Genomic DNA, 11,631 nt, shown 5'->3' on the forward strand with positions numbered 1-11,631 from the left:
CTGCCCCCCCAGAGCGCAAAGTGCAAGAGCTCCAGACCAAGATGCAACAGCAGGAGACGCTCGCTCGCACCTCCCACAACGCACTGCAGGCGGCGCTCGACAAGGCCACGGCACAGGTGAGGCTCGTGTGCGTGTGTGTGTGTGTGTGTGTTTGGTGAGGTATGTAAGTGTTTGTTTCTCAGCCTTTTTTTCCCCTCCATCTCAGTTTCTCCTTTTTTTTTCCTTGTTTCATTTAGTATCTTTTTCTTTCTTTCACAACACAGATCAAACAACAAATAAACATGGAACCTCTTCACATACGCAGACAAGCACACAGACTTCGAAGGGTCGTATCATAAAACATTTCGTCGCCCAAGAACACATATTTGACAAGGCTTTCCTAGGAGTTGTGGGCATTTCCAGGAGTAGTTTTAGAACCCTGGTGGTAGTTTGACCTTTCCTCTGTACCGTGAACCTGAAGGAACACTCATTAGAACCTAACTGACCCCCTCTTTGACCTTTAGAAATAGCTGATGTGAGAATGTCTTATAATACCGACCTTACTCTCTCCCTTCATCTCTATTTGTTATTTTCCTTTATTTCCTTTTATCTCCCCTGCCTCTCCCCACCATCACCCCTCTCAGCACCACCCTCCCCACTACTCACTCCCTCCTCCCACTCCCCATCACAGGTCAGCAGCCTCGAACTTGAGCACCGTGCAGCAGGGTCAAGGGCACAGCAGCTAGAGGCGGATGTACTTCGCCTCACCACTGCAGCGGAGGAGGCCACGCGCACCACCACACACCTCAGGCAGGAGAAGGAGATGGCAGCTGCTCAGGTGTGTAGGGGGAGGGGATGTTAGGGGTATTGAGGAAGGGGTATTGGAGCTTGTTAGTGTGTCTGTGGGTACTGCTTGGGCTGTCACACACCTCACACCCCTATGCCTCTTGCTCATGGGGGGACAGTAACCACTCCTTGTCAGCGGAACATTCTTTCGATTTTAGCGGAGCGAGAGCATGACTGTTCTTATTCAGTGGCCTATTTGATTTTGTTTCCTATACCTTTCCCCACTTCCATTTTTCATTACTCTGACAAACCCTTCATTATTCCTCTGCTTCCTTTTCTTCTTCTCATTTACCCTCCTTGATATTTTTCCCATCTTTACTGTTTCCCTTAAAATCCCTGAAAGACAGAATAAATAGGAACAGTGCCTTGGGTGCAGTGTGTGTTTATTTATTTATTTATTTATCTATTTATTTATTTATTTTTTACATCCATGCCTATAGCGCTGATAGGCTTTCTTCAGGGGCCAGATGGTCAGCCCAAGCCCATCATGGCGCAGGCAATTTTTATAGTGGCGCCAGTTATGCTTATGAAGTCCTTAAAATGCTGTGAGTGATAATGATGAAATAATGATGATAGTATGTGAGGGATGATAAGGGAATGATAGATTAGTTACCCTCATTTTTATATTACTCCTCCTCCCCCTTCCTCCAGGCATCCGGGTTGAAGGTCAAGTTGGCGGCGGCTGAGTCCATGGTGGAGAAGCTGACATCCAGGGTGGAGGCGGCGGAGCAGACAGCCGACAGCAGGAAGGCGGAGGTGGAGAAGGTGTGTGTGTATTTACCTAGTTGTTTTACAGGGCCTGGGCTTTATGCTCGTGTGGTCCCGTCTCCGTATCTACATTTATCCAACTTTTCCTTGAAGCTTTGCACACTCCTCACCGATACTACATCCTCACTTAGTATGTTCCAAACCTCTATATTTCTTTGCAGGAAGCTATATTTCTTTATGTCTCTCAAGCATCTTCCCCTCAATTTTTTACTATGTCCTCTTGTGTTCCTGTTGGTAATTCCTTCTTTTAGTAGTTAAGCACACAGAAGCTCTATATGTAGTAGTTCCTGAGAATGAGTTAACTTATTTATCAACTTTCTGAGTCAAATTTTAACCACATACCAAGGAGAGTTAATGATATGCTGAGGAGAGTTGTCATACTGATGTTCCTTCCCCAGGCCGTCCGTGAGGGTGAGGCAAAGGTGGCTGGTGTGAGGGAGGAGGCGCGGCAGGCCCAGGTGCAGCAGGAGGCGGCCAGCAAGGTTCAGCAGGAGCAGGCCGTGACCGCCGCCCTCACCGCCGCCAAGAAGGAGTGGGCGGAAAGACTGGACGGTGAGTAATGGCGGAGATGTTTGGCTTACTCACTTACTCACTTTTTTCATCTTTACTCATTTACTTTTTACTCTTATTCATCTGCTGATTTATTGCTTTCTCTTTCTAAATTATGTGCTTGTTTCTCTTCTTACTCACTTGTGTTACTCACCTTTTCTCTCTTTACTCACTTATTTATGTCTTATATACTTAATTTGCTCGTTTTTCAGTCTTCTTCACACTTTTTACTCAGTTATTCACTCAATGATTCACTTGTCTTCTTGCTCTTATTCATGTTTTTTTTTTTTTTTTTTTTTTTTTTTTTTTTTTTTTACCTTATAATTCATTTACTTCTTGATTCATTTGTTTCCTTTTTCTAACCCATGTGTTCACTTTTTCCACCTTTACTCACTATTTATTCACTTGTGATTCATTTGTTTCCTTTTTCCAACCCATATGTTCACTTTTTCCACCTTTACTCACTCTATTTATTCACTTGTTGATTCATTTGTTTCCTTTTTCTAACCCATGTGTTCACTTTTTCCACCTGTACTCACTCTATTTATTCACTTGTTGATTCATTTGTTTCCTTTTTCTAACCCATATGTTCACTTTTTCCACCTTTACTCACTCTATTTATTCACTTGTTGATTCATTTGTTTCCTTTTTCTAACCCATGTGTTCACTTTTTCCACCTGTACTCACTCTATTTATTCGCTTGTGATTCATTTGCTTTCTTGTCCTAAATCATTTCCTCGCTTTCTTAATCACTCATCATTACTCATTCGCAGCTTCATTTTCGTTCTAGCTCTCACTCACTTCCTCGCTTTTCTTCCCCCTACTCATTTTACTCACAGTCTCATTTGCTCTACTCTTAATAACCTCCCTCCCTCCTTCCCTCCCAGGTGTCAGTACTCTAGAGGCCAAGGTGGAGGAGCTAACAAGGCAGGTGGAGGCAGCCAAGCAGGAGGCGGAGGAGCAGGTGGCAAAGATGAAGGTGGAGGCTCAGAAACAGGTGAGTACGCAAATTAATGTCCAAATCCCTTATGCAAGAGTTAACCAGCATCTTCATTATTGTCTTCTTTTATTGCCCTTGAGCTGTTTACACACACACACACACAAACACACACACACAAAAAAAAATCAAGCTCCCTCAATCAAACTTTCAATACTACATGCTCAAGGGCCAATGTGACAGAGATGAGCACTGAGGCCATGTCCAGCTATAGCGTATACCCCCAACTTCACCCTTACTATACCTCTCCTCGAGCACTGAGGCCATGTCCAGCTATAGCGTATACCCCCAACTTCACCCTTACTATACCTCTCCTTACCTGGATAAATAGTAAATAAGATAGAAGAATTAATAAGGAGGAAGTGAGGACATAGGATGAAATATGAAAAAAAGAATAAGAAGATTTAAGTGTGATTTCATTTGTCTTCATTTTCTTCTTTCAGTGTGACGAGGCAAAGGAGGAGGTGAAGAAGATGAAGGAGGAGGAGGAGAGGAAACTGAAGGAGGCGAGGAAGGAAGGAGAGCGAAGAGTGGAGGAGGTGAAGGACGATCTAAGAATAGCGAGAGAGGAAGGAGAGAAGAAACTGGAGGAGGCAACAGAGGCAATGAAGAAGGTGAAGGAAGAGGGGGAGAAGAAGATAGAGGAGGAGAAGAAGACAGGAGAGAAGAAAATAGAAGAACTGGAAGAGGAACTGAAGAAAACGAGAATGGAAGGAGAGAAGAAGTTGGAAGAAGCAAAGGAGGCGTTGAAGAAGGCAAAGGAGGAGGAAGAGAGGAAGATGGAGGAGGAGAGAAGGGAGGGAGAGAGGAAAGTCGAGGAGGCGAGGAAGGAGATACAGCAAGCCTTGGAGGAAACTCAAGCCCAGGTGGAGGAAATGAAGGAAAAGGTGAGGGAAGAGGAGGAGAGAGAATGGGTAGAAGGAAAAAGTGTAAAAAGGAGGAAGGAGGGAAAAATTAGAGAGAGAAAGATCCACCCCATTTTCAACCCCCCACTAACCCCCCTTCCCCCCCAGGTGTCAGCAGCAGAGGCAGCAGCAGCGGAAGCCAGCAGGAAGGAGGAGGAGGCGAGGGGGGAGAAGCTAGCGGCGGAGTTGAGCGCCTGGGAGCTGGAAGGGAAGATTGACCCCCTGAAGAGCGAGCTGAGCCACTACCTGGAGGCTGCTGACCTGCTGAAGACTGAGGTGAGAGGGGGGGGAAGAGAGCTCAATTTTAAATGGAGAGGCATTTTGGTACTCCCCTCTTGAGAGAGTTCAAGTCATAGGTAGGAGGGAATACACGAGTGCCCAGACCCTGGCTACAGTCTGGCTGACCCTCTGAGGACTGGGGAGTGTCCTGGCCATGAGGAGGTGAGACTGTGATTGACCATCGCTGCTCTGAGAAGCAGCGGACAGTGAATAGGATGCTGCCTTGCTAAATGAGCACCGACCCAGTGTCAGGTCCAGCTTCCCCTGGAGGGGGTATTCCCCTGGAGAGCACACCTGTGGGGGATACTTCTCATGATGTCACAAACCAAATAGGAAATCTATTTGTATAATTTGTATGCTTTTATTGTGCTTCATATTCATGAGTTTCCAATTTCTTCCTCAATACTCCTCAAGTAATGAATTCTAAATTAAAAACCGAAATTCTTCATTCAGCATCCTTATTTTCCCTTATGGGGCTAGACGGGTAAAGTGCAAACGTATCAGTATGTACTAAACCCTTCCCTGAGTGGTGCATGATGACACAGTAAACATTGCACAGGTTAGAAATATAGTTTGGTAAGAATGAGGAAATAAAACACACTAATGCACTCTTCCTCTCCAGATTGAGGCTTTGATGAAGGCCAAGCAGGAGGCAGATCAGCAGGTGGAGGAAAGAGGGAGGGAGAGCACGGAGGTAAAGGAGAAACTGGAGGAAAGGGAGAAGAAAATGAAGGAGCTGGAGGTGGAGACGGTGGAGGAGAGAGAGAAACTGGTGGAGGAAAAGAACAAACTGGTGGAGGAAAACAGGAACTTAACAGAGGAGAAATCAGTGCTCATCGGAGAGAAAGAGAGAGCGGAGGAGGAAAAGGAGAGATTGAGGGAGGAAAAAGACATATTGATGGAGGAAAAAGACAAATGGCTGGAGGAAAGAGGGAAGTTGATGAAGGAAATTGATTACCTACTGGAGGAAGGAGAGATTCTGATGGAGGAAAGAGAGAGAATGATGGAGGAAAAAGAGAAGATGATGGAGGAAATTGATGACTTGATGGAGGAAGGAGAGATACTGATGGAGGAAAGAGAGGAAATGATGGAGGAAAAAGAGAAACTAGTAGAGGAAAGAGACAGTTTGGTGGAGGAAAGAAACAAGTTGGTGGAGGAAAGAGAGAAGATGATGGAGGAAAAAGAAAAAATGATGGAGGAAAAGGAGAAAATGATGGAGGAAAAGGAGAAAATGATGGAGGAAAAGGAGAAAATGATGGAGGAAAGAGAGAAAATGATGGAGGAAAACAAGAAAATGATGGAGGAAATTGATGACTTAATGGAGGAAGGAGAGATATTGATGGAGGAAAGAGAGGAAATGATGGAGGAAAATGAGAAAATGATGGAGGAAAAAGAGAAAATGATGGAGGAAAAAGAGAAAATGATGGAGGAAAACAAGAAAATGATGGAGGAAAAAGAGAAAATGATGGAGGAAAAGGAGAAAATGATGGAGGAAAAGGAGAAAATGATGGAGGAAAAGGAGAAAATGATGGAGGAAAACAAGAAAATGGTGGAGGAAAAGGAGAAAATGATGGAGGAAAAAGAGAAAATGATGGAGGAAAACAGGAAGATGATGGAGGAAAGTGAGAAAATGATGGAGGAAAAAGATAGTTTGTTGGAGGAAAGAAACAATTTAGTGGAGGAAACAGAGAAATTGAAGGAGGAAAAGGAGCAAATGATGGAGGAAAAGGAGAAAATGATGGAGGAAAAAGAGAAATTAGTGGAAGAAAGAGATGATTTATTGGAGGAGGGAGAGATACTAATGGAGGAAAGAGAGAAACTGATGGAGGAAAAACAAAAAATAGCGGAGGAAAGAGATCAAATAATGGAAGAGAGACAAAAAATAACAACGGAGAGAGAAATAGAGGAAAACAGACACAAGGAGAGAGAAAAATCCCTTCTCCACCAATTAGAGGGAGCAATGAGGGTGGAGGAGGAGGTGGAAGCGCTGAGGAGGCAGGTGGAGGAGGGAGTGAGGGAGGTGGAGGTGGAGCGAGAGGCCCTACGTGACGCCCTCCACCAGCTGAGGAGGACACAAGAGGCACTGCAGGAGGAGCTGAGGAGTGCCAAGGAGGAGTGCCAGGCCTTGAGGTGAGTAAGGGAAGGGGGAGGAGGTAGAGGGGAAGGGAGGTAGGAAGAGGAAGAGCAGGTAGAGATAGGTAAGTTTAAGGGAGAGAAGAGAGGGAGGAAAAGGACGAAGGAAAGGCTTGGAAGGAGTGAAGAAGGAAGATTTGAGTGGGAGGAAGAGGGTAAGAGGAAGGAAAGTTAGGGAGAGGAAGATATGAAAAGTAGGAAGAGAAAAAAGAAGAGGGAGGGAAGAAGGAAGGATGAGAGGGGAAAAAGAGAAGGAGCTGGATAAGAGAGGTAGAAAGGGATAAAGAGGGAAAGGAGGAGAGGTGGGAAGAGTTGATAGAATGATGAAGAAGGGAGATGGGAAGATAGAAGGAAAGGAGTAGATGGAGAGAAATGAAGGAATATGGGAAGAAGAGAAAGAAAGGGGAAGTAATGATGGGAGTAGACAAAGAGAAGGGAGATGGGAAGAGAGAAGGAAGGATGGAGAAGCGAATAAAATAAGATAAACAAAAGAAAAATAAATGAATAATAAAAATAATTGGTCATTTCTCTCAGGTGTCAGCAGGAGTCAGCAGCAGAGGCAGTCCATCAGCAGCTGTCAGCCTGTCTGTCAGCGCTGCGTACACACACCACTCATGTATACCAGGTGTGTGTGTGCGTGTGTATGTGTGTGTGAGAGAGACGCCCATTTAAATAGCTGATCTTTTTGCATTCATTTCTTCTCTTTTGCTAAATTATTATTACTATCATTATTATTATTATTTTCTTTACAGGTGGAGGAGGAGAGCAAGAAAATCCAGGAGGAGGTGGAGAACGTGGAGCAGGAGGAGAGGAGGCACGGAGGAGCCCTGGAGGAGATGAGGAAGGAGGTGGAGGCAGCGAGCAGGGAGATCCTTTCCTCCCTCACCTCCCTCAGTGTCAGGCTGAGGGAGAGAGAGGAGCAGGGAGAGGAAAAGGAGAGAAGAATTACCTCACTCGTCAAGGAAGTCAAGGAGGCGAGTGTGCTGGGCTTGTTTTCTTTCTCTCGAGTTCTCTTGGTTTCTTTATTTGTTACATCTTCATCATTTAACCTGGTAGCTGCGGGGATCATGTTTCTTAAAGGTCCCTCTAAGCAAGAAAATGAGAAAAAAATCATCATTCACACAAACCATTTCATAATTTATATCAACGCATTTGTGATCAGTTTATGCATCATTTTTTTATTTTTTTTTATTTTTTTTTTATTTATTTATTTATTTATTTTTTTTTTTATTTTTTATCATGGCAAAAATTTGGCCTGTCGCTGGTACACGGTAAAGCCACAAATTTGGCCCATCGCTGCTACCGGGTTAATTTTTTGTGATTTTTTCCTTCATTTTCTGTATGTTAATGTTTTTTTCTTGTTTTTCTTTTCCTTTCAAGTCCAATTTTGATACTCCCACTTCACCCTAGTTTCCCCTTGTCCATATTATTGTCTCCTTTCTTGTACTTTCTGTAATATTTCTCCTTCCTTCACTTTTTTTCATATATGTTCATTGTAATTGGTTGTTCTATTTGTTTCATTTCCCTTCCCCTTTCACGTCCATTTTCATTCTTTTCGCTTGCTACTTTTTTCCCCTTGTCCATATCAATATTGTCTCCTTTCATGTGCTTTCTGTAATATTTCTCCTCCCTTCACTTTTTTCACATATCTTCATTGGTTGTTTTATTTGTTCAGTTTCCTTTTCGCTTCCACGTCCATTTTCATTCTTTTCGCTTGCTACTTTTTTCCCCTTGTCCATATCAATACTGTCTCCTTTCATGTACTTTCTGTAATATTTCTCCTTCCTTCACTTTTTCATATATGTTCATTGTAATTGGTTGTTCTATTTGTTTCGTTTCCCTTTCCCTTCCACGTCCATTTTCATTCTTTTCGCTTGCTACTTTTTTCCCCTTGTCCATATCATTATTGTCTCCTTTCTTGTACTTTCTGTAATATTTCTCGTTCCTTCACTTTTTTCACGTGTTCATTGGTTGTGCTATTTGATTCGTTTCCCTTTCACTTTCACATCCATTTTCATTATTTTCGCTTGCTACTTTTTTCTCCTTTTCCGTACAAGTCTCCTTTCCTGTGCTCTCTTTGGCAGACAAAACGACAGAAAGAATTAAGATAGAATTCACAAAGGACGTAAATGAGCGAAAATTTAAGATAAAACTACCAAAATCAAGATAAACTCCCAAACAATAGAAATACTAGTAAAAAATAACAAACTCCCAAAATTAAGGATAAAAAAATTACAAAAGACATAAATGATAGAGACAATTAAGACAAAACTCCCCAAAAAAGCTAAACAAAAATAACTAAGTGCCCTCTAACTTACCCTCTTGTCCCAGGTGTCTGCAGCACGTGAGGCAGCACAGAAGAAGATGGAGGAGGTGCGTGAGGAGTACGAGAGCTACCGGGAGGTGATCATGATGCTGGGTGACCAACAGAGGGCAGCACCGGCCCCCCTCAGTGTGATGGAGGTGAGGGAGAGGAAGGAGGGAGGGAGGGTGTTTTATTTATTTATTTTTTCCAGTTCCTTTTTTTACTCAATTTTTGTGTTTTTCATTTTTCTTAATTTTTGTCTCGTTATTCGTATTTTTTTTTTGTAATTTTTCTTTTTTTTTCTCATAATTTTTGTCTTATTTTTTCTTTTTTCTCATAATTTTTGTCTTATTTTTTCTTTTTCTCATAATTTTTTGTCTTATTTTTTCTTTTTTCATAATTTTTGTCTCCATCTGTTTGTTTTATGTTATGTAATTGTTTTTTTATATAGTTTTTGTTTTCATCCACTTCTTCGATATTTTTAGTTTATTGAATGTTCGACTTTACTTCTCTTTATTATTTTTGTGTCTGCTTTTTGCTTATCAGCCAGTATTTTTTCCATTAATTTGTGTTTTTAAAATCCATAATTATTTTTTTTCTTCTGTTTACCAAATAATTTTACTTCCATTCATCTGTTATTCTCCTCCACAGGTGCAGAAGGAGAACGAAGCAATACAAAGACGCAACAACACACTGGCGGAGCAAAACAAGACCCTCCAGCGCACCCTTCTCTCCCTGCAACACTCCAACACACTCAAGCAACACAAGCCCTCCACAACACCACGAAGACACCCACGGAACACTCTCAGCAACATCACCAATACCAGGGCGGCTCATACCCAGACCGCAACACCCACTCGCAACACCGCAACACCACAGAGAGCACACAACACCACGGCCACCATTCTGAGTGCTGGTGTTGACTCGAAGGTGGTGTTTACATGCTACACAACACCGGAGCGGAAGATTACAACACCGAAAGGCTCTGGCAACACTGCAAAGGAATGGGATGAAGGAGGAATAGAGAATAGGAAGGAAGTGGACAGTATGGAGGAAGAGGCGGAAAAGAAGGAAGGAGAGATGAATAGAGAGGAGGAAGATGAAGGAATGGAGGAAGAAGTGGATGATTTAGACAAGGAAACAAGGAAGAAAGGAATTGAAGAGGAGGAAACGGAGATAGAAAACAGGGAAACAGGAGATGATGATGAAGAAGAAGAAGAGGAACCAAACACCACCACCACCACCTCTCAACTCCAAGACAAGATCACCGGTTTCAACTCCACACTCACCCAACTAGAGAACTGTTATACACTCTTCCGTAGCCAACTTGAACACACCACCAAGGAGATCGAAACCCTCTCAACACCACCATCACCACCTCCACCAGGCACTGTGGCCCCCAAACTGGCACTCCTACGGGAAACAGCTGCCTCCAGGGTGTTGGCACTGGTGGAGATGAAGGAGAGGGTGAGGAGGCTGAGGGAGAAGGTGGAGAGCTTGGGAGATAATGCTGAGAATCTCCACCTTGAGCTGAGGAGTGAGAGAAGAGGAGGAGGAGGAGGAGGAGAAGTGGAGGACAATATGAAGGTGGAGGTAAGATTTTTATTTATTTTTTGTTTATATAGGCCTATGCTTACTTTTTTTTTTTTTTTTTTTTTTCAGTAAAACAAAACAATGAGTGGCCACAAGAGAGGTCAATTTTGGAGGTCAGGAGGTCAGATCACAGGCAGGAAGAAATTCAGATGAAGAAAGGCTGTTCCAGAGGTTACCAGTGAAGGGGATGAAAGATTGAAGATGCTGGTTAACTCTTGCATTAGGGATTTGGACAGTATAGGATGAGCTGGGGTAGAAAGTTGAGTGATGAAAGAATGAAGATGCTGGTTAACTCTTGCATAAGGGATTTGGACAGTATAGGGATGAGCTAAAACAGAAAGTCGGGTGCAGTTAGCAAGTTCAGAAGAGCAGTCAGCATGAAAATATCAATAGAAAATAGAAAGAGAGGCAACATGGCAGCGGAATTTAAGAGGTAGAAGGCTGTCAGTAAGAGGAGGGGAGATGATGAGACGAAGAGCCTTTAACTCCACTCTTTCCGCTGTGATATTGATTCACTTATTTCATGATTTTTTTATTAACTAACCGCTCTCCACCTCACCTTGCAGGGCCTAGTGGAGCAGGTGGGCAGCTTGGAGTGCGTGGAGGGGCAGGTGGAGGAGGAGGTGACGGAGGTGAAAGAGAAGCTGGCACAGGCTGTCCTCCACCTCAGGCAGAGTGAAGGACAACTCATCTCCCACTCTGAGCTGGTAAGTGGAGAAGGAGGAGGACAGAAAGAAAGGAGGAAGGGGGTGAAGAAAAGAAAGTAGATAGTGAGAGAGTGATAAGAGAATGCAATGAAGAAAAATAGATGATAGAAAAGGAGGAGAAAGGGAAGGAGGCAAAGAAAGAGGAGAAAGGGAAAATGGAGGAGGTGGAGAAAGGAAAAGAAGATGGAGGTGGAGAAAGGGAAGGAGGTGAAGAAAAGGAAGAAGGAGGAGGAAGTTAGGAAAGAGAGAGAAAAAGAAGGAGAAGGAGAAGAAGAAAGGGAAGTAATAATTTAAATAACTTTCAGGCTGACAAACTGACTCAACAAATACTGAACAAGATAAAGGAGATGGAAGAGGAGGAGGAGGAGGAGGAGGAGGAAGGAGAGAAGATGAAGGACAAACTGCAGACTCTTCTAAGGTAAGGACATATTTTTTTTTTCTTTTCTAATTTCTCTTTTTATCACAATTTCTTTATTTTTCTTTATTTTTTTATAATTTTTTCCTAATTTTTTCTTTATTTTCTTGTTTTCTTTTTATTTCTTAGTTATTCCATTTTTTCTTTCTCTGTTT

The 11,631-nt window shown here is 42.9% G+C and overlaps 1 protein-coding gene across 1 annotated transcript in view; it reads left to right on the forward strand.

Annotated features, from left to right (window-relative positions):
* LOC126983570 (trichohyalin-like) overlaps positions 1–11,631 on the forward strand; it is a 29,021-nt gene that overhangs the window by 8,409 nt on the left and 8,981 nt on the right. Inside the window, exons 10-23 of the mRNA XM_050836370.1 lie at positions 13–116; positions 671–817; positions 1,477–1,590; positions 1,992–2,145; positions 3,030–3,139; positions 3,583–4,026; positions 4,153–4,320; positions 4,946–6,453; positions 6,991–7,081; positions 7,209–7,430; positions 8,788–8,919; positions 9,413–10,354; positions 10,921–11,061; positions 11,367–11,479. Coding sequence (XP_050692327.1) covers positions 13–116; positions 671–817; positions 1,477–1,590; positions 1,992–2,145; positions 3,030–3,139; positions 3,583–4,026; positions 4,153–4,320; positions 4,946–6,453; positions 6,991–7,081; positions 7,209–7,430; positions 8,788–8,919; positions 9,413–10,354; positions 10,921–11,061; positions 11,367–11,479 — 4,390 coding nt within the window. The remainder of the gene's footprint in view (positions 1–12; positions 117–670; positions 818–1,476; positions 1,591–1,991; positions 2,146–3,029; positions 3,140–3,582; positions 4,027–4,152; positions 4,321–4,945; positions 6,454–6,990; positions 7,082–7,208; positions 7,431–8,787; positions 8,920–9,412; positions 10,355–10,920; positions 11,062–11,366; positions 11,480–11,631) is intronic.

The sequence above is a fragment of the Eriocheir sinensis genome, chromosome 54 (assembly GCF_024679095.1).
Source record: "Eriocheir sinensis breed Jianghai 21 chromosome 54, ASM2467909v1, whole genome shotgun sequence".
Lineage (NCBI taxonomy): Eukaryota > Metazoa > Arthropoda > Malacostraca > Decapoda > Varunidae > Eriocheir > Eriocheir sinensis.